Source organism: Lissotriton helveticus, chromosome 3_1 (assembly GCF_964261635.1).
Source record: "Lissotriton helveticus chromosome 3_1, aLisHel1.1, whole genome shotgun sequence".
NCBI classification, from domain to species: domain Eukaryota; kingdom Metazoa; phylum Chordata; class Amphibia; order Caudata; family Salamandridae; genus Lissotriton; species Lissotriton helveticus.
The window spans coordinates 152939658-152965395 of record NC_136061.1 but is presented as its reverse complement, the minus strand read 5'-3'; the positions used below and the strand labels follow the sequence as shown (position 1 = coordinate 152965395).

At 45.9% G+C, this 25738-nt stretch overlaps 1 protein-coding gene across 8 annotated transcripts in view; it reads left to right on the top strand.

Annotated features, from left to right (window-relative positions):
* Positions 1-25738, top strand: part of GTF2I (general transcription factor IIi) — a 1750178-nt gene that overhangs the window by 1674705 nt on the left and 49735 nt on the right. For all 8 annotated transcript variants that reach the window (XM_078679426.1, XM_078679427.1, XM_078679425.1 and 5 more), the window contains 2 exons: positions 5932-5960; positions 7340-7411. In XM_078679426.1, the coding sequence (XP_078535552.1) occupies positions 5932-5960; positions 7340-7411 (101 nt within the window). The remainder of the gene's footprint in view (positions 1-5931; positions 5961-7339; positions 7412-25738) is intronic.

The following is a 25738-nucleotide window of genomic DNA, read 5'->3' as shown; positions in this document are numbered from 1 at the left end:
TGTTTCACCTCTACTTTTTGCAGTAGTGCTTCAGCCATTGGCGGCCTTGATCCAAGATGACCTACTGGTCCGTTGGGAAGACAAAACATCACTATATGCAGATGATATTTCTCTCAATGTAGCCTCACCCATCTCCTCCATTTCTAGAATTTAAAATATTTTCACCACATTCCAGAGATATTCTGGATATACGATAAACTGGTCTAAATTGGTGGTCTTCGTCTTATATGGAGCAGCTACACGATTGTCAAAGGATTGTGAGGCACAGGTGGTAACGGAGTTATTTAGATACTTAGAAATCTTTGTCACTAAGAACCAAGATCTGTTTACTACTAAGAATCTTCACCCCCCACTAAATTGGCTGAAAGCGCCATGAGACCCCACGGTGATATGTTCTCTTAACAAGTTCCTCTGACTTGTATAACATTGGCGATCACTCCCTCTCTCCTACTAGGCAGAGCTTCCCTCTTTAAAATGGTGTCACTGCTGTGCTTCCTGTATATGATACAGATCACACCGTTCCCGGTACTGGATAACTTACCCATACAGGGTGAGGTCAGAGCCCTACTGTGGGATGGGGGTGCCCCCAGAATTGCCCATAATTAACTAACCCTGGGAATCTATGGTCGAATCGCACTTCCCAATATTCAAGCCTACTATTGTGCGTCGCAATTGATAGTGATCAATCAATGTGGACATCAATCTATGACGGAAGCAGCCTGTCGCATGGATCGCTTGGTTCTACAGTGAGGGGGCTAGCTATGCGTGCTTTATACCACACTAAGAAACTGCTACCTGGTAGGGCCGACAGCACAGACAATCCAAATCTGGCTCTCTACATTCAATAGGTTGAGATGGAAAAATAAGTTCACTTTAGCGAATTATCCTCAGGCGTGAGACTGGATCCGGGTAATTTTCTTTGCCACAGCATCGCTGCCACCGGGAAGGTGGTACCACGTGACTCCGCCCTGACGTCATCCGCGGACATGACGTCAGCAAGGTCACATAAGCCCCACCCCTGCGCGCTGACATTAGTTTTTTCTCATTTCCGCGTGCGACGCTGATCCGATTGTGGCCTGACCTGTTTTCAGGCCTCCTTTTCATGCTTTTGCATTGAGGAACAGTGTGCAAATGCCTTCGGGCTTCAAGACGTGTACTTCTTGTGCAAGTCAGATGTTGTGACGGACCCTCACCCGATCTGCATGTGGTGTTTGGGCGAGCATCATGACTCTACGGACTGCGACGCTTGTCAGCACATCAAATCGAAGTCCCGGCAGGAGTGTCGTATGAAATTGCTGTCAACCCGTTTGTCCATCGCCCCTCGCCACAGCCCTAAGGACATCGCTCACCCGCTGGTACGTCCTGCAGCTTGTCTCCGAGGCCTTGTCCTTGTTCGGCAGAGGGCGCGGGTCCCCCTCAGGACGTGCGCCTTCGCCGTCGCTACCCTACCTGCTGTTTCCTGGCGTTGGGGTGACTAGGGCCCACATGAAAGCCTATGCTAGGCTCTGCATGCTTCTTTGGACCCCCTCCTCTTCCTGAGACGTCCGTGGATCCCTTGCCTTGCGCGGTGCCTTCCGCGGAGTCGCCAGCGGCTTCAACCCCGGCGCCGACGAGTTTGTGTTCAGGTTGTCGAGGTGCGGCCCTGCGGGGTTTCCCTCTTCGACCCACGGCGCCCTGCCTAGCGGGGATCCCTGTGGTGTCGCAGGAGGTCGCCGGGACTCGCGCCTCGTCCCCATGTCCCCCTCGGGCCTCTGGGCAGGCGGCTGTCTTGCCAGGGGCCGGGCTGACGCCTTTCCGGCATGGAAGGCTTTCCTCCCCGGCCCTGGCGGTACTGCAAGTGGAAGCTGGGGCCTGGGGCGCCTTCCCAAGCCCCTCCCGGTCCTCTACCCTGGCGGCTGCCTCGTGTGAGGTCCAGCAGGGGCCTTTTCGACGCCGTTCCTTAGCCGACCCTGCCCGACCCCGCCCCATTCTCCTAGGGAGTACGTAGTGGTGGAGGTCGACTCGTTGTCGCACCGGTGCCTGTGACGGACTCCGCTGCACCGTGCCGGCGTTGGGTCCTTGACTCGTCTCCAGAGGTTCCTTCCTCTTCGGAGGTTTGTCATCTCCTGGTCTCTTCTTCTCCGGAGACGGGAGGTTGTTGCTTTTTCACCAGCGTCTTCCAGGGAGGGCTCTTCGCTGTCCCCGCTGCCTCAACCCTCGGACCCTCTCTTCCGCAGCTCACTGTTGGTGGCTCCTCCAGCTTCTCCTCTTTCCCCGGAGGCCCATCAGGCCCCCACTCGTCTGCGAATCCTCCACTATTCAGGGGCTGGCCGTTTATTTCTCCAGCTGGACTTGGGACGGACGTCACCCACTGAGGAATTGCTTTCTCCCCCGCAACGCCCTACGGAGGCGAGTGTAGCCTTTGTTCGGGCAATTTCAACGGATGGGTGACCCTGTTACCCCTTTCCCTACGGATCATCTGTTGGAAGTTCTCCACCAGGGCTCTGGTGGACGGGAGCTGCTTCTTCCATTCGAAGCTTCGCTCCATAATTCTCTACTAGGCGCCTGGGGGCGTCCTGCCACGGATGACCTGGTGCCTCAGCCTTTCCTATACCGCCACCGAACTGCTCCGCACGATCCAGTCTGCCTTTCTTTCCACCCTTGTACCCAGGGCCCTGTTCTGCAGACTACTTTTCCTTCCTCCGTCGCGGGGGGCCCGGTGGTTGGATTCATGGGGGCGTAACCTCTTCGCTTCCTCCAGTGCTGCAACACACGTTGTGTGTTGGCCAGGGCTACCTCCATCCTGTGGGATTCTGTGAATTCCTTTGTCTCGCGTCTCCCACGAAGGTGCCCGCGCTGATCTACGGCACCATGTGTTGGATGGTCGGGAGTTGGCCGCGTTTATTCTCCGTGCGGCCTTGGATGTTTCTGATGCTCTCGCCTGTGCTATGGCCAGCTCTGTGGCCCTCCGTCGCCATGCTTGGTTGCAGGATGGCGTTTTTCCTGAGAATATTAGGGAGCGTCTGGTTGACCTGTCTTTTGATGGGGTTCTTTTGTTTAACACCCACGCGGACTCTCTCATTCAACGGCTCCTTGCGGGTCTCCGTCCACCCCCCCCCTCCGTAAGCTTGGCTTGTTTGCTCTCCGGTGCTTTATGGGAGGCGTTATCCCACCTTTTTTCTGGACTTTAGTGTTTCGGTTGGACTGTCTGTGTGTTCTGTGCGGTTTGACGTTCCTCCGGGGTCCTTAGGTTGGCCCCTTTCTACTGTTGGCTCCTGGTACAGCCCCCTTGACAATTTAGTATTTTTTGGTTGATGGATAAGCCTTCTGTGGTTCTACCGCAGGTCCTTTATATTTTTGTTCTCTGATACAGGAATTTTTCCCTAAGAGTGGTTTCCATGTTTTCTTTGGGACGTGTCATACCCTAAGTGGGGTACTTGTAGCTATTGTATAGCTCTCTCTCCTATGCTGGGAGGGTGTGGATCAGGGCATGGTATTCTGTCTCTGCATGCCGCTGGTGCGGTCTCTTTGGTCTTTGTCTGGGCACAGTTTGCGCTGCTTAAGGTTCTGTCATTTTCAGTTTCAACTACGCCGCTGGACCGGCTTTGTCATGCCGTCTACGGCGTTGCGTTGTGGTATTTCCGCCTTTTTGTCCGGCACTTCGGCCTGCTGGCTGACGGCTTAGGTCTGTCCTACGTAGTTCTCTTCTGGCTGTTCCCACTCCTTTCGTGGGTCGGTTTGTGACTGGAATGGTCTTCCTTTCGGGGTCGTTCTGAATTTCCCTGGCCCTTGCCTTAGTCTTGCTCTTGGCTTCTTCTGGGTGCACTGCTTCAGGGTGTTTGCCAGCTGCCAGCTGCCGGCTGCGCGCGTTGCTCTTTCTGGTCCACCACTGAGGGCCTTGCCATTTACCCTTGTGCTCCCCCCTTTTATTCTGCTGGAGCTTTGTGTGGCTGTGTCTTTCTTCTCAAGCCCGCTTTGTAGAGCCGTTTCTGCCTTGTCCGCTGTCTCGATGCTGATGCTTGTTCAGCTTCCCCTTCACTGTGTGTGTTCCCCTGCGGCAAGCTCTGCCTCTGTTTCTACCTCTTCTCCTTGGAGTTTGAGGTGGTTCTTTCTTCCTTCGTACTCCCCTGGCGTTATTTGTCCCTCCGGGGTCTTCTGGCGTATGTTCCTGGTACCTTGGTTGAGCATGGAGGTCGTCTGGCCTCACTTCGCCTTGTTCTAGCTTGCTTCGGCTCGGGGGCGGTTGGCCCGCCCTTCTTGTCGCCATTGCACGTCCCCTGCTGGGGCTCTGTGATTCTTCATACTGAGGGGGTTCTCTCGCAGGCCCTACTCCCCTCTGGGTACGGCTAGGCTATCTATTCTACATTAAGGAATCTGCGGCTACTTATGCTCTTCAACCCTTTTTCATTACTTGCAATTTCTAACTCCTCTGCAGTGTTCTGACTTGGGGGTCTCTTGGCTGTGCCTCAGCCCTTAGCTCCTTACAGGGGCTGCGCCTCTCCTTGCTGGTGTTGTCTTGGGATAATTTGTTGTTAATCTTCTGCTCTGGCCTTGTTGTCATTCACTGTTAATAGACTGTGGTTGCAGGCTTCTTGCGTCAGCTGTGACATTTTTCACCTGCTTCACTGCCTCCAGGGAGGATATCGTATTTGCTTGCAAGGTTGTTTCGCAGTGGCTGTGCTCTGCTCTTCCCTTCTATGACTTTCAGTGCCTGGCACTTCCCCGGATGGCACCGTTCCTCTCCATTCGCTTCTTTCCTTTGTGTTTATCTGATTTTTTCGCACACTGTTCCCATTTTCTCACAGTTTTTGTTTGTGATGGCTCCGCGTTGTGGCTCGGAAAAGTTCCCTGAAGAAAACTGACATCAGCGCACCAGGTTGGAGCTGATGTGACCTTCTTTCTACGTTAAGGAATCTGCGACTAGAATCGTCTCCACCAGATATACCTTTACCGAAGGTAAGTAACTTGTACTTTGTGCGTAATTGGGATGTTGAAGCGACACCATCCATAAACGACTAGAAGAAGGACATGGACTGGTGTATGGTAGCCGAAAAGGCTATTTATCAAAACAGAGGTTGCCCCTACAAATGTGTAGGGTGTGGAATAAATGGAATGAATACAGAGGCTCCCCGTGCAACGCCCCTGGGGCCCAAACGCTGCATGCTGTGTTGGATAACGATAATAGATAACGGGTGGTCCATGAGTGGTGGTGATGATTCCACAATGTATCGAGGTAAAATGGCATAGATTATAATTTGTGATGGCATGGCTTTGATATACAATTGTATGACACAAAAGTGGTGCATTTAATGTATATAAATAGAGGTTTAATAAAGAGAAATAAAGGGAGAGTGAGAGTTGTCCGTGCCTCTTCGAGCCATGGTTTTTCATGATCTGCCATTTCTTAAACAGGCTGTCCCTCAGGGGCATTGAATTATTGGTAATGGTTACATTGTCCGATTCGTGGATCCATTCATTTTTGGTGATGAGACATCAAGTATTACTTTTGTTAGACTGCAGATGTAACATTAATTGATGGTTGTGAATGCAAGTTAGTGTGTGCTCGTTTTTTTTATATATTTGTTTTGGTGATGTAATAACATTGTGATTGCTGGTTGTGACTTTGGATATTTTAGCCTGTCATAAAGGCAGCATTCTATTGACTAATCACCTTTACCCGTTCTTTTTGTTTACTGGTCCTATATTAAATTATCTCCTGTGAAATATTTTGCAGTGAACTGCGGAAAACGTGTTCCGTGTGGATTAGGTACATTATGCACCAGCTCATAGGAAAGCGGAAGAAAATATGTTTAGCGTTGATTAAATGCAAGGGGTTTCTAGGGTTTATCATACAAATGCATAGTCAGCAAAATCAAAAACTGACCGAACTGTGAATTTGTGGTTGTCATATGTGTTTTGGAGTAATGATGTTTCATAACTATTTGTTTTTAGACCATTTCCTGGGATGGTCCTGAACAACGGTAAGTTTTTCAAATTGAAGAATTTGTTTCTTAAGAGAAATTCCCATTTGGCAGCATTGTAAGAAGAATGTTATTTGTGAAGATATTTGTAAAGCTATGTCTCTCTCTCCGAAACACCAGAGTCATGGTACATCCTTCATGCCCTGGAAGAGGACGGGGAGCTCTAACTCATGAATTGGTTATTTCCATTAGATAAGGGCTTTAAATATAGGCTAATGGTCTTGGCCGTCAAGCCTTCCCACCTTCCAACTAGTAACATCCTTTGAATCGCCACTAATCAACAGCTATACATAACTGGTATTACTACCTGTGTCATATTTAGTCTCCAATGCCTGTTCCAGCCAATGGAGAGTGTAACAGGTTTGGGTAGAGAGACTCGTCAAGCAGGGGATGAAAAGGTATGGGCACAAGGATAAATGGCATTGAGACAGCAGTAAACAGGAGTATCAGATATGACAGGAGATGGCCAGGGTATGAGACTGCACAAAAGAGCAGGTGGAAGCATTTGAGAAGGGACATGGTTTGTGACAGACAAAAGTGGAGGAGATAAATAACATGAGAGCGGGCATGACACTTGATAGGGAAGGTGAAGAGGTTGTAGTCGAAGTTTGCACACCGGTGCTGGTTGGAAGGGGACATGGGCTGGAGAAGCAGGGGCATGGAGATATTCAGAACAGTTCTGCCCTTCTGCATACATGGGGTGGAATGCACTGAAAACTTTAAAGAAGGCTTCAAAACATATTTGACACTCATTCCAAGTTAATGGGCCAACTCCACTGCTTGATCTAAGGAGGGATGGTCAATAATTGGATGTCCAAGATAGTGAAGATTTTGTATTACAATGGCCTTGGAATTTTACATTGTGAATAGTTACATATTTATTTAATTGGTCAATGATTTTAAAACTGTTGTATTATCAACACTCATTTGAATGAACTTACTGGAAGTGGCAGTTGTACATCTTTTCTAAGCCTACTAGTAGCACCTGATCCAGAGATTATTCTGACCATCATATTTGTGGTCAAGATTATTCCTTCTTTTTATCATAATTGTGTAGGATACAACATTTCTTTAAGCTTAATTTTGTTGCCTTACCAATAGGAAATAAACAGACCATGTAACTATGTTTCAATTATGGGAAAATAAAAATATAATGATGCATGGACTAATGAATGCCAGTTTTCATAGACCTCATGGTATCCGGATACCTTTATACATTTATGCTGGTTTGTTTTGAATACCACTTACATAGTTGATATTATGTGAATATTGGACTTTTAGCAGCTGCATGTTGGGTTAGGATGCATGGTTAGGTTCAGCATGCCATTGTTTAATTTTAAATGTGCCAATTCTATTGACACTGTTTTTCTATTTCATAGTTCCAAGTGAATTAGAGCCAAGTGAATCGGACCTATCTGAAGTAATGGAAACGGAATCACTACCAAACGATGGTGAGAGCAGACATTGTTTTAGCTTCAGATGCTTCTTTTGTTAATATGCAGAATCATATCCCCTGCTTGGTGAAGAGATGTAAGCAGGTCTAGTTCATGTCATGTCTCTGAGCCTAAGGTATAAATTAATCACACTTATAACCTGTAGATTGCGGTGCCTGGTTTCTCAACCAAGGAGTTTTAATTCTATATCAAGAAAAGATGTCTTGCAGTGCTACAGATAGTGTAATATTATGTAAGGATGTTTCAACCCTTTGTGCCTTGACATCCGATTAATGTTTCAGAAAAAGGGATATTGGACTGCTAGTACAAGAGTCACTTCGATGAATAGCTTGTGCTAAATAGTATGTCTTTCAAAAGATGGTCGGAAATTGTCACCCTTTCACCAGGTTGGTTTACAGGAGCAGGTGGGTAACATTTTACAGTTGGGTTCAATTTTAGTCTCATCGTCTTCTGCTCCACTACGGAGGATGTATATTTCATTATGCATTTGATCTGGACTGGTCTACAGAAGCAGAGAATGGTAACAAGTTCTTAGTGGCACACCTACTTTTGGACACCAAAAGTAAATTGTTTGTAAGCAGAAAGAACAAGCATTTACAATGCAATAGGTCTCGCATTAGGAAAGTTTGAGCTATTGGTCTTGTAAATGACAATTTTTTTTATTTATGTGTTGTTTTTGAAAATAGCTACATTAATAGCTTTGTCATTTACAATGCCAATAGTTATAACTTTCGCAAATGTGACGCCTATAGCATTTGTAATGCAACATGTTTTGTATTTACGTGACGTAGATGTATTGATATTACAAAATAACAATGGCTTTTAATTTTTTTAAATAATTAATACTTAAATAAAAGTGATTGTAATTTATAATGGCAATAGCTTAAACTTTTGTAAATAACTTTTGTGAAGATTATGATCAGTGTATTTTATTGTGACGAAAATCCAAGAACAGAAGTGAAATATTAACATCTTTTTGTGACATTTGTAATAAAGCTTGAAACATTGAGAGAACATATTTGAACCAGTGATGCTGTGGTGGTGCTGAGTGATGCTGTGGTTGCGCTGAGTGATGCTGTGGTTGCACTGAGTGATGCTGTGGTTCCACTGAGTGATGCTGTGGTTGCACTGAGTGATGCTGTGGTTGCACTGAGTGATGCTGTGGTTGCACTGAGTGATGCTGTGGTTGCGCTGAGTGATGCTGTGGTTGCGCTAAGTGGTGCTGTGGTGGTGCTGAGTGGTGCTGTGGTGGTGCTGAGTGGTGCTGTGGTGGTGCTGAGTGATAATGTGGTGCTGCTGAATGATAATGTGGTGGTGCTGAGTGGTGCTGCTGAATGATGCTGTGGTGGTGCTGAGTGAAAATGTGGTGGTGCTGAGTGATAATGTGGTGGTGCTGAGTGGTGCTGCTGAGTGATGTTGTGGTGGTGCTGAGTGGTGGTGCTGTGGTGGTGATAATGTGGTGGTGCTGAGTGATAATGTGGTGGTGCTGAGTGATAATGTGGTGGTGCTGAGTGGTGCTGTGGTGGTGCTGAGAGATAATGTGGTGGTGCTGAATGATGCTGGGGTAGCGCAGAGTGATGATGTGGTGATGCAGAGGGCAGAAAGGCACAAAAAACGAGTCTAACAGTGTGCAGAAGGGCAGAAAAACAAGGGACAAGGGCCTTAATTGATATTCTGTTTGAAAAAAATATTATGGACTTCTAAGTCTTCGCTTATTTATTGGATTTAGGATGTGATATATTTACTTTTAGGTCATATAGTTAGTTACATATGAGACTATGCCCATAACATGGAAGAGTTGGCATCCACACTCATTGAGTTTAACAACTTCAAGTGCAACTCATGCTGCCTTATGGGTTTGCCTGAGGTTGGGCACCACATCCTTACTATCCATGAGATGGTGGGGGGGGAATAGTTGTATATCTTTTAATGTAATGATTTTAATTAATTAAACAGTTAATAAATAAACTGAAATACTATGAAATGCACCACTTCACAAAATTCTAAAATTAAACTGGCAGGCCCAAAACCCATCCTCTTGTCCGGGATTTTGAATGCATAACTTATTCTACGAGTTCCACTAGAGGAGGTGTCTCCAACGAGTAGTGAGTTGTACTTCTGACTCCCATCAATTGATCCAATTCTAAAAATTATGCATGGTAAAAACATCCAGTAGTTTTAGTAAAGAGTGTTCTTGAAATTATACACTTGAAATTACACGCTATCCTGACAACGGCTGTAAAGTGCACCACTTGTTTTAAATGTGCTCCACGCAAGCTCTTTCTGATACACAGGCAACAACACAGTGTTTGCAAAGTATCTCCTTTCTCACATTAAAAGTTGACAGGTATGCTGAGCACTTGCTGTTAAGAACATGGAGTAATTGATGGGGTACCTTATTCAGCTTGACCCAGAGCCTATAGCTGTTGCAGTATGCATCCCCAGTGGCACGGATGCACCCGCCTTCCTTCAACTCAATGCTGCCCCGGGACAGTTTCTTCTGGTTTTGCTTGCAGTCGGATGGAGTCGCAAAGACCGGCAGTAAGATGCCCCTGCTCGCCGAGGAAGAAGAGGGCGAGGAGGAATCCTTGCAGATCTTGTAGTGGACCTCGGAGGGCACATAGCACAGAGCCTTGGGCAGGGGCTGCCCCCCTCAGAAGCAGGTGAGCAGTCCTGGAGGAAGCGGATCCTGACCAGCAGAAGGTGTGGGGAGTCATGCTCGATCTGGCTAACGGTTCGCTAGCTGTTAGAAAGTTCCTGATGCAGGCTCCTTACTGTGCTGGGGATCTGGGAGCCTCCGGTCAGACTCCTTCAGTGCACCAGGGGGCTTCCTGGATCACTGCAGTCCTGCGAGTCTCACTTCAGCCTCCCCATCTGTGCCTCAGGGTAGATGGTGGAAATGACATGGTCCAGGTCAGTTCAAAGGGAGCGACAGACTTAGCTGGCAGCACCTTGCGCCCCTTATCCCATATATCAGAGGGCATATAAGGAAATTGTCCCCAAATAAACTTAGACTGAAAAGACGCAGCCCACACTGTGGAATCCTCCCCACTGGCGACAGCTGGGAGGAGCTTACGAAACCATTTGTACTTCCTGGTTAACAAAACAAAAGTAGGACTATCCTCACTATGCCTGGGAGCATGTAAATATAGGGACCACCTTCGAGCGGGGATTATCAAAGAGCTTTTGGCAAACAGAGAAGGGGGCGTCAACATTGAAATGGACTGTTGTTTGTATCGTGAGTATTGCACAATTTAGGTAAACGGTTGAAGCTGCTGCGGACATCATGCAAAGGGCAACCTCATGCATTAGCATGTAAATAAAAAAAAAAGAGAAACTAAAGTTGGGTGAGTTGCGTGCAGCGAGATGCGCGACCCCCTCATTTACCATATCAATACAAATTTTAAAAAGCATTGTCATAGCCAATAGCTAGGCAACAGGGAAAACGGACAACGGAAGGATGGGGGGCTGAAGAAGGCACCATGGTCAACGGGAGGAGAGAGGGCAGAGGGGGGTAAAGAAGGCACGGGCAATGGGAGGGAGGGAGGGAGGGAGGGTGAGCGGTAAAGAAGGCACAGACAATGACACCACAGACTGAATGTATGCAAAGCACATCGTGCCTGCAGTAAGAGAAACTCGATAAAGAAAATAGTGGTTACAGACTAATAACACGTACCGTGTAACAACTGAAGTAAAAGGGCCAGTCACCATGGGAGATTACAAATGAAGACAAGGCTGTACTAAGGAAGGACTAACAACCCTATTTATGAATCAGAAGCCAGCATTTAGGAAGGACAATGACACAAGCCAATGGTAAATATGGGCAGAGAGTGGGCGGGGCTTCTATTCCCTACTCCACTACAATAAGTCTTGCAGAGCAGTGCATGCACGCTGACTCTAGGCTCGACCTAAAAAGAAGAAAAACAGACCCCTCGCACAATTTCAGTGGCGTATCAAGCTCTGGGGCTCCAGGGGCTCCTGTGCCACTGGCAGGTCCCTGGCCTGAGATCTCCAGAGTGGGTCTAGAGCATGGGGGGCTTGCATATTCTTTGCGAGGGGGGGGCTCAAGTTTTGTTACACCACTCCACAGTTTACTGCCCTAAAAACAAAATGCAGCACCCTGTTTGTTATTCAAGCATGTTGTAGGTTATATAAGCAGGTCCACTGTAATTATGTGAGTCTGTGGCTTGCAGTGTTTTACACATAATTATGGATTGGCCGCATTTGCAACATAATCCATTATCGTGTGACCAATCTGTAGATTTGATGAAAAAAATGTTTGTAGTTTGAATAGTTTAAAAGCTACTTAAAACGCACAGCAACTGTTGTTGAACAGTGGAAGGCCCTTCGCCAAGGTTGACTGGTTCCCTTTCAGTTGCTTATTGCTGTGTTTGCTGTTAAACCAGTAATAATGAGGTGAACACTGGGCCCGTTCGGTGATAACATGAGTAAAAATAACAAAGTAATGAAGTAATACTTTCAGAAATGTGCTGCATTGCGCTGTGTAATTCCAGTGGCCCTGGTTACAAGGTGCCAAGGTCATATATACATTTCACAATAAAAGATAATAAAACAGAGCAACACATCATTACAAAAAAGTGTATAAGCTCTACTATTAGCTGCTAGCGGTGCACATTTGATACTCGCCAGTCAACCTATAAGCCGACATAAAGATATCTCATTTGTCAAAACAATGAGTTTAATTGCCATGCTTTACTATTCTCCCATGAGTCTCCATGTTGACTTATATAACAACCAGCCCGCCATCTACATTAGATACATATATGTGGACGCCGTCTGACCAGATCTGTTACTTAACTGTACTTTTTCTATGCATTTGAATCATCCGATAGGAAGACTTCCGGGCCACTTGGCCAGTGTAATTAATGACGCAAACACATCCGCTGACAGATGAGTCACTTCCACGATGATTTGGCGCGTGGGCTGATTCTCCCAGACAGCAACGGTTGTGGATTTGCATTTATGTCAGCCAATTTCTGAGCAACAACCATCATTAACACAAACGCACTCGGTACTTTCTCTGCCCGTTGCTTCAGATAGAAAATTCGTCATGTAGGAACGTCCGCCTCAGGGCTTTTTTTTTTTCTTTTTAAATACGTTTCCGGTACTTAATTGAGCATTCGTCACTGCCAGGCTCTTTCGCAAGCTATGCACAAATGTAAGTTGTATTATTTCATGTTGCACTTTATAGAAGGAACACACATTGGCAAATGTTAACAAGGTATTACCCGTGAAAGGAAACCCGTGGACCTACCTTTATGTCTGCAGTCCGGATTAGAACGGAAGCCAGGCAACTTGTTTTGGGACGGGGGCGGGGCCGCAAACAGGAAGCGGACGGGAGCCCCGCGCTTCTGTAGTCAGCCGGAAGATTTGCCTGTGAACTAGCGGAGCTCCCGTGGTCGTGGAGAGCCCCGCCTGTTGTCAAGACTGACCCGCAGGCTGCCGAGGGAGACAGGGACACACGAAAAGACCCCGGTAAGTGTGGGGGGAGGGGGCGCGCGCGCGTATGTGTGTGTGCGTGTGTCTGCGTGTGTGTGTCTGTCTGCGTGTGTGTGTCTGTCTATGTGTGCGCGCCCCTGTATGTGTGTGCATGCAGAGGGGTGGGGGCTGGCTGTGTCTGTGCCATTAATGCATGAGAGCAGAGCGACGCGAAAGTAGGGGCTGGGAGTTCATCTGCGCAGGCGCGGCTCAGACGCGCGCTCCCGCGGTCAAAACTGAGACTGCAAAAGCGCGCGTCTGAGTCGTGTCCACTCTCCTGAATACGGGCCACATTAGGTCTGTAGCAGACTCTCAATGCTCACGCATTGAGAGTAGTCTGCTCGACCTAAAAAGGGGTCTCTTGTAAGATAGCGCTTCTGCCGGGGATGAATTTACAATTGTAGACTATTTGAAAGCACGTGGACCAGTGAGAGAATGGGTCCTCTGTACCAAACTTTGAGTCCCGAACTCAGTTTGAAGAGGTCTGACAAAGTTTCATAAGAAACATTTACAGCAAGAAACACAAGAACATATTTTCTGAAGGGTAATTCGAACTGTTGATTCTTCTCCTTGGGAATAGTCCCATGCGCCAGACTAGAACAGCAGATTTTTCTCAGCATTGTTTGTGCATGCCAGCAAGTTGCTTTGTGCAGCTCTGCATTGGCTCCCTCCCACATCAGAAGTAACACACATATATGCGCCTCCCCTGTACACTGACATCAGTTCCTATCTTTCTGAGTAGTTGAATGACGGCCCGTAGCTCGCTCCTAAAGAATTAACCTCATATCTGATTAACTTTTTTCTATTCAAAATTCTTTTTCCAATGTGCAAGGGATATGTCCTGACCGGAATCTGCAGTGTTTATGCGCTGTATGGACTGTCGCAAACAAGATTTCTGTGACAGAAAACCAAGAGGTGTATCTCTGGTATCTTGAGTTATCGCACAACTCCAGTTCCTCCAATGACTCCTCTTGGATAAATCCTAAGGTGATCCAGGAGCACAAAGCCAAAAAGTATATGTCAAGGAACATTAACACAAGGCGTGTAAGGCCTGTCTCTCTTGAAGTCAAGGGTGCAGACCCGCTCCTGCACTCTAGGCTATTCCCATGAAAGATCTTCCTTCCACTCAAATCTTCATGTAAGTCCAAATTGAAGAAGAAACACAAGATGAAAAGGAATTCTTCTTTGTCCTGGCACTTTGAAATGGAGAGATCACAGGGACGTAAAGGTGCCTCTCGTTTCCTATTTTCTACAAAGGAACCAATTTCACAACTGGTCCTGATGCAATCAATCTTTCTGGGTCCATCAGCAGCAGCGCAGCGGGTATAGGTCTTCAATGTGGTCATGTTGCAGATTTTCTGCTCCGTTCTGGCTCTGTTTCTCTTGTACCTTACGACCTCATGGATCTGCGGAAGCCTAGAGTCTGATTACCATCTACAGAACTATCCTCAACATCATCAGTACCTCCTGACTCTGCAGCGTAGTAAGTCCTGACTCTGGGGCAGATGCCTCTGCCGTCTTTGAACCCAGCATCACAATCCATACCAGTTCCTGTGATGTCGACACCAGTTGTGACTCCAGAGGAGGACCCAGTTATCTTGTCTGACTCAGAGACAAATCCACCATGACATGTACAGCACATGTTCCAACACAACTGGCCAATTATCTTCTGATTCTAACAAAAGAACTTGCCTGCCCAGAAGTCACCCTCAAAGAAGCCAAACAATTTTTGGCTTTGATTCGGGCAACCTAAACATGATATGCTGATTACAATGGAGATGATGGGGGTGATGCATCCCACTAATATGACAATGAGAACCATTTAATGGACCTTCAGGAGGTTAGTGGCTTGAATACCTACCCTGAACCTGGGTTAAGTTTCCCCATGCCCCTCCACAGAAGAATCGGCCTCTTTCACTCTTATTATCCAGTGTGCTGCTGGATTTCTCAACGTAAAGCTTCCATTTATTGAGGTCAAAGCAAATGTACTGATGGAGGTCCTGTGAACTGGAAAAGTGTCCAACGAATCACACCTCCATTTTAATGTAGCTTGCCCTCAAGGGGAAATGTACTACCCATTCTCCTCCCCTTCTCACTGCAGCTTCGAGAACACCCTGTTCAGGCATAATAAGTTATTTCCTCTACCGGTGGCGTAGTTTTACATTTCAAAAACATGCACATCAGATCGGACACACCACATATTCCAGCAACATCAGAGCAGCCGTCTGACAACCATTTGTCCATTCTGCGACAGTAATTCAAGGCTGTTTTGGACAATGGAGCCATAGAGATGGTCTCTAATAAAAGAGAGAGGGACCCAAAACCAAAGGGATAGGGTACCAACAATAGACTTCCCTTTGGGCACATTAGTTTTTAAGGACATCAACCAATTTTAGGACACAATAACCAACATATATTCAAACATGAAACCTAATATTTAGACACAGAAATGCATGAGCAACAGAATAATGTAAAACCAATCAAGTCAGTATGCACAGTTTATTTATACATTAAAAAGAATTAAAAAGGATAATTAATAAAACTTGGGAGCACAGAAAATACATCAAAAGGAAAACATTAGATACATAAAAACATCAAATCCATTTCCTAAATCTGTAAAGGGAAGTACATAGAAGGTATATTCAGCAACAATCAGAATACTCCTAAATCAATATGTGTTGTACTATTCCCTTAGTTTCAACGCGTTTCGACGGGCAACTAGTATATGGCCGCCTTCATAAGGAAATATTGTCTGTAATCCCAAGATATCTGAAATTAGATAAAATAAATCTTAAAATCTATGCTATAACATGGTTCAAACTTATCCTCTACATAGAACTAACTGAAATGACAGAATTACTGTTACACGGCTATTGCTCTCAGTTTCAATACAACATTCGTTTCCACATTGCAATAACAATACTGCAATCTCCCTACATTTTCTTTAAACATAAAACAGGACTACATACACAACGATAGTCTTTTACATTTTTGTACAGTTCATACAAATGTAAACAGTCCTCAAACGAGGGTCCTATATTGGTCATTACAAATGGCAAAGTTCATCCTATCAGTACCTGTTTATACATATGACATTATGGTATTACAATCCAGTATATCCCTCATACATCAGGGTAATCAATTAGGCTTAAATGTTCAGCATGGTTCATCCTGGCTAGCGAGCGGTAACACAAACCGTGTACCTTCTAGTCATCACCTATCCACTTTTATGCTAATAGCCACTAATGCGACCCCCCAGAAATTTTCACAGTGTCTCATAGTTACTGACCTTATATCTGGAGCGTATCGTCTAAATGGAGATACATGCCTCCTTTCATTAAAATAGAATTAAAATCCTCATTTTAAGGCGATTATTACGTGAATAACTGCACAATCGCTGTAGAAAAGAAAAAGCAGTAATGTATTTATCCTTTTAAGCGGGTCTCACAGCTCTCACCTATTTAGTGTTGTAATGTACGATAGTTATGCGCGTGCAGCGGCGTGATGTTTACATCCTTGTCGCTCCTTACTGGAACTGATAGGTTGACATTAAACAGTCGGTAACAATAGCTACAGTAGTACCAAAACTATAGTTCTCTCTTCCTCCTTGCGACTCGCCAGGTGCACATTTACTACCAGAGTACTTCCGAAGCTTGATACTTTATACTTACATAAAAGGCCGTTATATTGTATCCAGAATACACGCGGTAACACACCCAAACCACAGGTCTGTGTTAGCAATCCAGATAATTCTCAATACTCGTCATACACTAAAAAGTCGGAAATTAAATCTATTAGACTCACTACTCTTAAAATAAAGCCTCATAGATTTAGCTACGGGGTCTATACTTACACATATATTCCAATTATGTCTATATGTACGCTGTAATCTTTAGGGCCACTTCCGTCTTTCTTTACTTTTATTGAAAAAACGGCCTCTGTGAACAAAGATAATACCGGCTTAAAATTGCCATGTAATAAATCTTAAGCAATCTATATCTCACGGCTATGTATGTAGCCATACCTTGAATAACGTAACTCCTAGCGTCCCGCGTGTGATTCCGGTAGTCTCCTGCTAAAAGCCGGCTACGTGATTTATATACCTAGATAGGCGCCATTTTAGTCACGGGCGTGGCAACCGCTCAACAACCCCGTCACACCGGTTCCCTAAACATTAAGGTAGGACACCAAGTAGTCCCGATCCTTAGTGAAAAACTACATAATCTATAGACCTAAACATAGGACTACACGGGGACGGAGGTTCTTCATCAGTTTAAGTATATAGATCCAGTCTCCCAGAGTTGCTCATTCATCTTCGCAATTATCCTTTATTTCTTTAGTAGTAGGATATAGTTTATATAATTCTAGTTATTATTCTAGACCTATATATCATTTCTTTTGGTAGAACCACACTTACCTAGAATCACGCATAGCGTTTCACTATTTTTAATCCGTTCAATCATCGAACAGAAAGGTATACAAGGGCAATGGAGATACCAATTTCATACGTTCTGTGTGTGGCTGATAGATACATAATACCATAGGTGGAGCAGCCATTACACAGAACATTTCTTTTGAGTAAGCATAAACAGATAAGACATCCAGTATACAGAGCTGTTCTATTTGCCCCCAATTATACGGTCCCATTCTTCACGGGAATTTAGCCCATGTCTAACTGTATTAAGGTGAGAAATATACCATTGCTCTCTGTTTTTGCGAGCATTGATGATATTTCCACCTCTTTTTCCAATCTTTACCCTCTCCGGTATGAACCATCTGAAGTCACTTTCACCATGCTGTTTTTCCAGGAAATGTGACACAATTGGAGCAGTGATCTTTTTCGTCTTAATCGCAGATCTATGGCTCCTGAAGCCTAGTCCTTGCCTCTCTGCCAGTTTCTCCAACATAGCACAGCCCGCACGGACACTTCAGGAGATAGATCACATTTTTGCTTCTACAATTGTTATGAGTCTTACATTTGACAGTTCTATCATTGCATGTAATTTCAGATGCCACTATGCATTGATCACGTATATTGCACATTCCACATTTAGAGGTACCCAGTACTTTAGTATTATCAAGTGTTCTCTGATTATCACCTGATTCCTCTCTATAGGTGTGCACTAATAGAGCTCACAGGTTTTTATTCTTTTTGAATGCAAAGAGGGGTTTCTCTAAAGCGTTCTCCTCGCCATGGTTTAGAATATGCCAGTGTTTGTTCACCACATTCTTGATTTGATTACTTATGTTTGAGAATTTGCTAACAAACACGACCTTTTTCATGGGGCTTTTTTCTTTTTTTGTTTTCTGTATCAGGGCCTCGCGATCATAAAACCTCGCCCTCTTCATCGAATGGGACAACAGTTTTTTCGGGTATCCTCTTTCCTTGAATTTCTTTTTAAGGACTTCTGCATGTTTGTAATAGTCGTTGATATCAGAACAATTCCTCCGCAAGCGGAGGAATTGACTGAAGGGTATGCTTTCTCTTTGCGATTTGGGGTGGAAGCTAGAGAAATGTAAGAGGGTGTTTTTTGCCATAGGTTTGGTGTATAATTCCACTGACAACACACCCTCAGTGTTTCTGATGGAAATATCAAGGAAATCCACTTTTGTGGTGCTGTATGTAGAGGTAAACTTTAGGTTCGGATCACCTAAGTTAATCCAACTTAGAAACTCTGCCAGCAACTCAATGGTACCTTCCCAAATAAAAAAGATGTCATCAATGTAGCGGTACCAGCCCGCTACATTTTCAAAGAAGGGAGCCATCTCGTTGTCAATGTGTTTGGACTCAAAATTTCCTACATAAAGACAAGCCAGACTAGGGGCACATGTGGCCCCCATACTGGTCCCTTTCAGTTGTCTAAAATATTCATTTTTGAAAAGGAAAACATTGTTTGTCAAAATGAGTCGCACACAGTCCACAATAAAGTCCTTATTTGCACCTCACAAATCTTGGTTGGATAAAAGGTCATCAATGACCTCCACTGTGTCTGCCTGAGGGATATTAGTGTAAAGAGACTCAATGTCCAGAGTGACTAGACACTGAGTCTCTTCACAGAACGGCAGTCCTTCCACAAGCGAGATAATGTGTGCAGAGTCTCTCACATATGACTTAAGGTTACAAACCAAAGGCTTCAGGAAATTGTCAACGTATTTGCTTATTGGCTCAAGCAAAGAGTCGCCATCGCCATCCCGGACGGGTACAAGATCATCAGGAGGGACCGCATCAACCAGACCGGAGGTGGCATTGCCATCGTCCACAGGAACACCATCCGCATCACGACCGACGCCAACGACTCCTTCGCCGCAGCCGAACATCTCCACTTCCAGATTCACACCGACCCTAAGACGACCCTCAGAGGCACCCTCGTCTACAGACCCCCGGGGCCACGCACACAATTCAGCGAAGACATCACAGACTTCATCAGCCCGCACGCCCTCCCCTCCACTGACTACATCCTCCTCGGGGACCTCAACTTCCACCTGGAGAACAACAAGGACCGCAACACCACCGCCCTGCTGGAAAACCTCGCCAACCTCGGACTCAAGCAACTGGTCAACACCCCCACCCACTACGCCGGCCAAACGCTTGATCCCGTCTTCTCTTCCAGCAAGTACATCACCTTCAGCCATGCCACCGGACTCCACTGGACCGACCACAGCTGCGTCCACTTCAGCTTCAAAAGATCCACGACCCAACACCACCCTCAACAGGTACCTCACAGGAATTGGAGCAAGATCACCGCAGACCAGCTCACCACCTCCCTCAGCCAGAGCCCACCCGCCAACACAACGGACCCCAACGAAGCAGCCCGCAACTTCACACAGTGGCTGACCGCCTGCGCCGACGACCTCGCGCCACTAAAGAACCCTCCCAGCAGACCCAGAAGCAAGAAGGCATCCTGGTTCACCGACGACCTCAAGGACTCCAAGAAGACCTGCCGCACCCTCGAGAAAGCCTGGCTCCTCGACCGGACCACCGACAACATGACCGCCCTCAAACATGCTACCCGCAAGCACCACCAGCTCATCCGCACCACCAAGAAGAAATCCCTGAAGGAACGACTGGACAACAACGCCCACGACAGCAAAGAGCTCTTCACTATCGTCAAGGAGTTCTCCAACCCCAGCACCGGCACCAACGACATCACTCCGTCACAAGACCTCTGCGACTCCCTCGCCTCGTTCTTCCACCGCAAGATCGCCGACATCCACAACAGCTTCGGCGTCCCACCCACGCACCCAACCGTCGAACCAATGCCCCCCACCGCCACCCTTCGCACCTGGACCACGGTGACCGCTGAAGACACAGCCCGCACGATGAACACCATCCACTCCGGATCACCGAGCGACCCCTGCCCACACAACGTCTTCAACAAGGCCGACTCCACCATCGCACCCCAACTCCGGAACATCATCAACGCCTCCTTCAACACCGCCACCTTCCCGGAGAGCTGGAAGCACGCCGAGATCAGCGCCCTCCTGAAGAAACCTACAGCGGACCCCACCGATCTCAAAAACTTCCGCCCCATCTCGCTCCTCCCTTTTCCTACTAAAGTCATCGAGAAGATCGCAATAGACAGCTGACCGCCTTCCTCGAGATGAACGGATCCCTCGACCCCTCGCAGTCCGGCTTCAGAGCCAACCGCAGCACCGAGACCGCCCTCATCGCAGCCACCGACGACATCGGACCCTGCTCGACAAGGGGGAAACAGTGGCCCTCATCCTCCTGGACCTCTCCGCTGCGTTCGACACGGTCTGCCACCGCACCCTAGTCCAGCGCCTCAGCAACATCGGTATCCAAGAGAAGGCACTGGAGTGGATCATCTCGTTCCTCGCCGGAAGAACACAAAGAGTCCGCCTCCCCCCGTTTCGCTCCGAGGCCATCGAAGTCATCTGCGGCGTCCCGCAAGGATCTTCACTCAGCCCCACCCTTTTCAACATCTACATGAAACCTCTCGCAGCCATCGCACGCCAGCACAACCTCAACATCATATCTTACGCCAACGACACCCAGCTGATCCTCTCCCTCACCAGAGACCCCGACACCGCCAGAACCTGCCTACACGAAGGGATGAAAGACGTCGCCGAGTGGATGAAGGACAGCCGCCTGAAACTGAACTCGGACAAGACGGAAGTCCTCATCCTGGGATCTTCGCCCTCCGCCTGGGACGACTCCTGGTGGCCCCCAGCCCTGGGCACCGCACCCAAGCCAACCGACCACGCACGCAACCTGGGCTTCAACCTGGACCCCTCCCTCTCGATGACCAGACAAGTCAACGCCGTCTCCTCATCGTGCTTCAACACCCTGCGTATGCTTCGCAAGATCTTCAGCTGGAACCCGACCGAGACCAGGAAGACTGTCACCCAGGCACTCGTCACCAGCCGACTGGACTACGGAAACGCCCTCTACGCCGGAACCACAGCCAAGCTACAGAAAAGACTCCAGCGCATCCAGAACTCCTCCGCCCGATTCATCCTGGATGTCCCCCGACGCAGCCACATCTCCAGCCACCTGAGGAACCTGCACTGGCTCCCCGTCGACAAGAGGATCACGTTCCGGGTCCTCACCCACGCACACAAGTCTATCCACGACCTGGGCCCCAAGTACCTCAACGACCGCCTGACCTTCTACACGCCCACCCGCCAGCTACGGTCCACCAGCCTCGCCCTCGCAGCCATACCACGCATCCGAAGAGCCACCGCCGGAGGAAGATCCTTCTCTTACCTGGCTGCCAAGACTTGGAACTCCCTCCCCATCCACCTTCGGCTGACCCAGGACCATCTCGCCTTCAGGAAACAACTCAAGACCTGGCTGTTCGAGCAGTAGCATACCCCTCCCCCCAAGCGCCTTGAGACCCTCCCGGGTGAGTAGTGTGCTATACAAATGGCATGATTGATTGATTGATTGATTGATGCTACTTACAATCGGCCTCATAGGGGGGTCTGATCTGTGTTTATGGACTTTTGGGAGGCCATAGATGGCCGGAGTTTTAGGGTCTGTATTGTTGAGGAATTTAAATTCCTCCTCGCAAATGTAACCATCGTCCCTGGCATTAGTTAGAAGAGTCAGACATTCACGAGATATCCTTATTAGACTATTGGCATTAGTGCGGGCATAATGTTCTTTAACCTCTAGCATCTTAAGCATCCTCTCTTCGTAGTTTCGAGTGTCAAAAACTACTACTCCTCCTCCCTTGTCCGCAGGCTTAATTGTAAGAGAGTTATCATTCTTCAGTTTTTCCAATGCATCTCTTTCAACTTTGGAGATATTGAAAGTACGGGGTTTTTTATCATTATCTATTAGTCTATATATCCCACTCTCAACCGCCATCTCAAAGGCCTCAATGTTTTTGCCAACCATTCCCGAAGTAGGTGTAAATGTAGACTTCGGTTTGAGTCCAGAGATGTTTTCATGGACCCTGCTTTCTCGGTTTTCAAAAAATTGTTTGAGTCTAATTTTTTTAAAGAATGACCGAAGGTCTTTCTCTAGTTGGAATTTATCTAAATTGGTTGAAGGGACAAAACTAAAGCCCCTACTAAGAATATCTATTTCGGCACTGCTCAGCTCTTTACTGGATAGATTGATTACTGGTAATTTGCTGGTCTCCAGTATTGTTTGCTCCTCGTATTCATGTATTCCTGCTGAGGAGGTGCTCGGTTGTACTGTTGTTGTCGGCCCCGGTTGAATTGGCCACGGCCCTGGTTTCCGTTGTATCTTTGCGCCCTCCTTGGGCGCGACTCAAAAAAATGACTTTGGTCATGTCCATTTCTACCAGTTTTATTCTCTGGGCAATCTTCCTCCTCACTTCCCGAGCCCGATGATTCAGAAAAAGTGACCTGTTTGTTACCCCCTCTGGAATACATTTGTCGATTTTGTGGTCTATCCCAATTCCCATCATTTCTATTTTGGTAGTAGTTCTCTCTTAGATAGGGGTATACATTCTCTATGGAAAACCGTTCAATATCCTTTTTAAGTTTGTTCGTTTTCTTATTGAACAAGTAGTCACTATATCCTTCGACATCTTTATTGATGTCTGCTAATTTCTTTTTAGCCTCCTCTAAGGCTGGGCAGTTTTTGAGCTCTGTCTCTAATTTCTCAATTTCCTCTTGTTCAAGTATGATAAGTCCTTGAGCAGTTTCGATAATTAGGAGCATCCAATCTCTACTACATCTGTTCGAGATTAGTGTCCAAGTTTCCAGGAATTTCCTATTCACTGTAAAAAGACCGGGCTCATTGCGAACCTGCAGACCAATGGGGATAATACCCGATTTGACATATTCCGTTAAAAAGTCTGCATGAGCTTCTGTGTGTATAATCTTCTTTTTCAGGTTCAATAGTTTGCCCCAGTTTTCTCCTTTACTAGACACCACAGTAATTCTGTTGCCCTTCTTGGTATTAATGATACGATGCAATTGGTCATCACTAAACCCAAAGGTTTTAATTTGATCCATTGCACGTTATAAGAATGGTATTACTAAAAGGAACCCTCCAGCCCAAAAGGACCGTGCACAGAATCTCTAATAAAAGAGAGAGGGACCCAAAACCAAAGGGATAGGGTACCAACAATGGACTTTATGTCAAATAGAACTTCCCTTTGGGCACATTAGTTTTTAAGGACATCAACCAATTTTAGGACACAATAACCAACATATATTCAAACATGAAACCTAATATTTAGACACAGAAATTAAGAGCAACGCATGAGCAACAGAATAATGTAAAACCAATCAAGTCAGTATGCACAGTTTATTTATACATTAAAAAGAATTAAAAAGGATAATTAATAAAACTTGGGAGCACAGAAAATACATCAAAAGGAAAACATTAGATACATAAAAACATCAAATCCATTTCCTAAATCTGTAAAGGGAAGTACATAGAAGGTATATTCAGCAACAATCAGAATACTCCTAAATCAATATGTGTTGTACTATTCCCTTAGTTTCAACGCGTTTCGACGGGCAACTAGTATATGGCCGCCTTCATCAGGAAATATTGTCTGTAATCCCAAGATATCTGAAATTAGATAAAATAAATCTTAAAATCTATGCTATAACATGGCTCAAACTTATCCTCTACATAGAACTAACTGAAATGACAGAATTACTGTTACACGGCTATTGCTCTCAGTTTCAATACAACATTCGTTTACACATTGCAATAACAATACTGCAATCTCCCTACATTTTCTTTAAACATAAAACAGGACTACATACACAACGATAGTCTTCTAAATTTTTGTACAGTTCATATAAATGTACACAGTCCTCAAACGAGGGTCCTATATTGGTCATTACAAATGGCAAAGTTCAGCCTATCAGTACCTGTTTATACATATGACATTATGGTATTACAATCCATTATATCCCTCAGACATCAGGGTAATCAATTAGGCTTAAATGTTCAGCATGGTTCATCCTGGCTAGCGAGCGGTAACACAAACCGTGTACCTTCTAGTCATCACCTATCCACTTTTATGCTAATAGCCACTAATGCGACCCCCCAGAAATTTTCACAGTGTCTCATAGTTACTGACCTTATATCTGGAGCGTATCGTCTAAATGGAGATAGATGCCTCCTTTCATTAAAATAGAATTAAAATCCTCATTTTAAGGCGATTATTACGTGAATAACGGCACAGTCGCTGTAGAAAAGAAAAAGCAGTAATGTATTTATCCTTTTAAGCGGGTCTCACAGCTCTCACCTATTTAGTGTTGTAATGTACGATAGTTATGCGCGTGCAGCGGCGTGATGTTTACATCCTTGTCGCTCCTTACTGGAACTGATAGGTTGACATTAAACAGTCGGTAACAATAGCTACAGTAGTACCGAAACTATAGTTCTCTCTTCCTCCTTGCGACTCGCCAGGTGCACATTTACTACCAGAGTACTTCCGAAGCTTGATACTTTATACTTACATAAAAGGCCGTTATATTGTATCCAGAATACACGCGGTAACACACCCAAACCACAGGTGTGTGTTAGGAATCCAGATAATTCTCAATACTCGTCATACACTAAAAAGTCGGAAATTAAATCTATTAGACTCACTACTCTTAAAATAAAGCCTCATAGATTTAGCTACGGGGTCTATACTTTTGTGGTGCTGTATGTAGAGGTAAACTTTAGGTTCGGATCACCTAAGTTAACTTAGAAACTCTGCCAGCAACTCAATGGTACCTTCCCAAATAAAAAAGATGTCCTCATTTAGTCCACATCATTTATTGTGGACTGTGTGCGACTCATTTTGACAAACAATGTTTTCATTTTCAAAAATGAATATTTTAGACAACTGAAAGTGACCAGTATGGGGGCCACATGTGCCCCTAGTCTGGCTTGTCTTTATGTAGGAAATTTTGAGTCCAAACACATTGACAACGAGATGGCTCCCTTCTTTGAAAATGTAGCGGGCTGGTACCGCTACATTGATGACATCTTTTTTTATTTGGGAAGGTACCATTGAGTTGCTGGCAGAGTTTCTAAGTTGGATTAACTTAGGTGATCCGAACCTAAAGTTTACCTCTACATACAGCACCACAAAAGTGGATTTCCTTGATATTTCCATCAGAAACACTGAGGGTGTGTTGTCAGTGGAATTATACACCAAACCTATGGCAAAAAACACCCTCTTACATTTCTCTAGCTTCCTCCCCAAATCACAAAGAGAAAGCATACACTTTAGTCAATTCCTCCGCTTGCGGAGGAATTGTTCTGATATCAACGACTATTACAAACATGCAGAAGTCCTTAAAAAGAAATTCAAGGAAAGAGGATACCCGAAAAAACTGTTGTCCCATTCAATGAAGAGGGCGAGGTTTTAT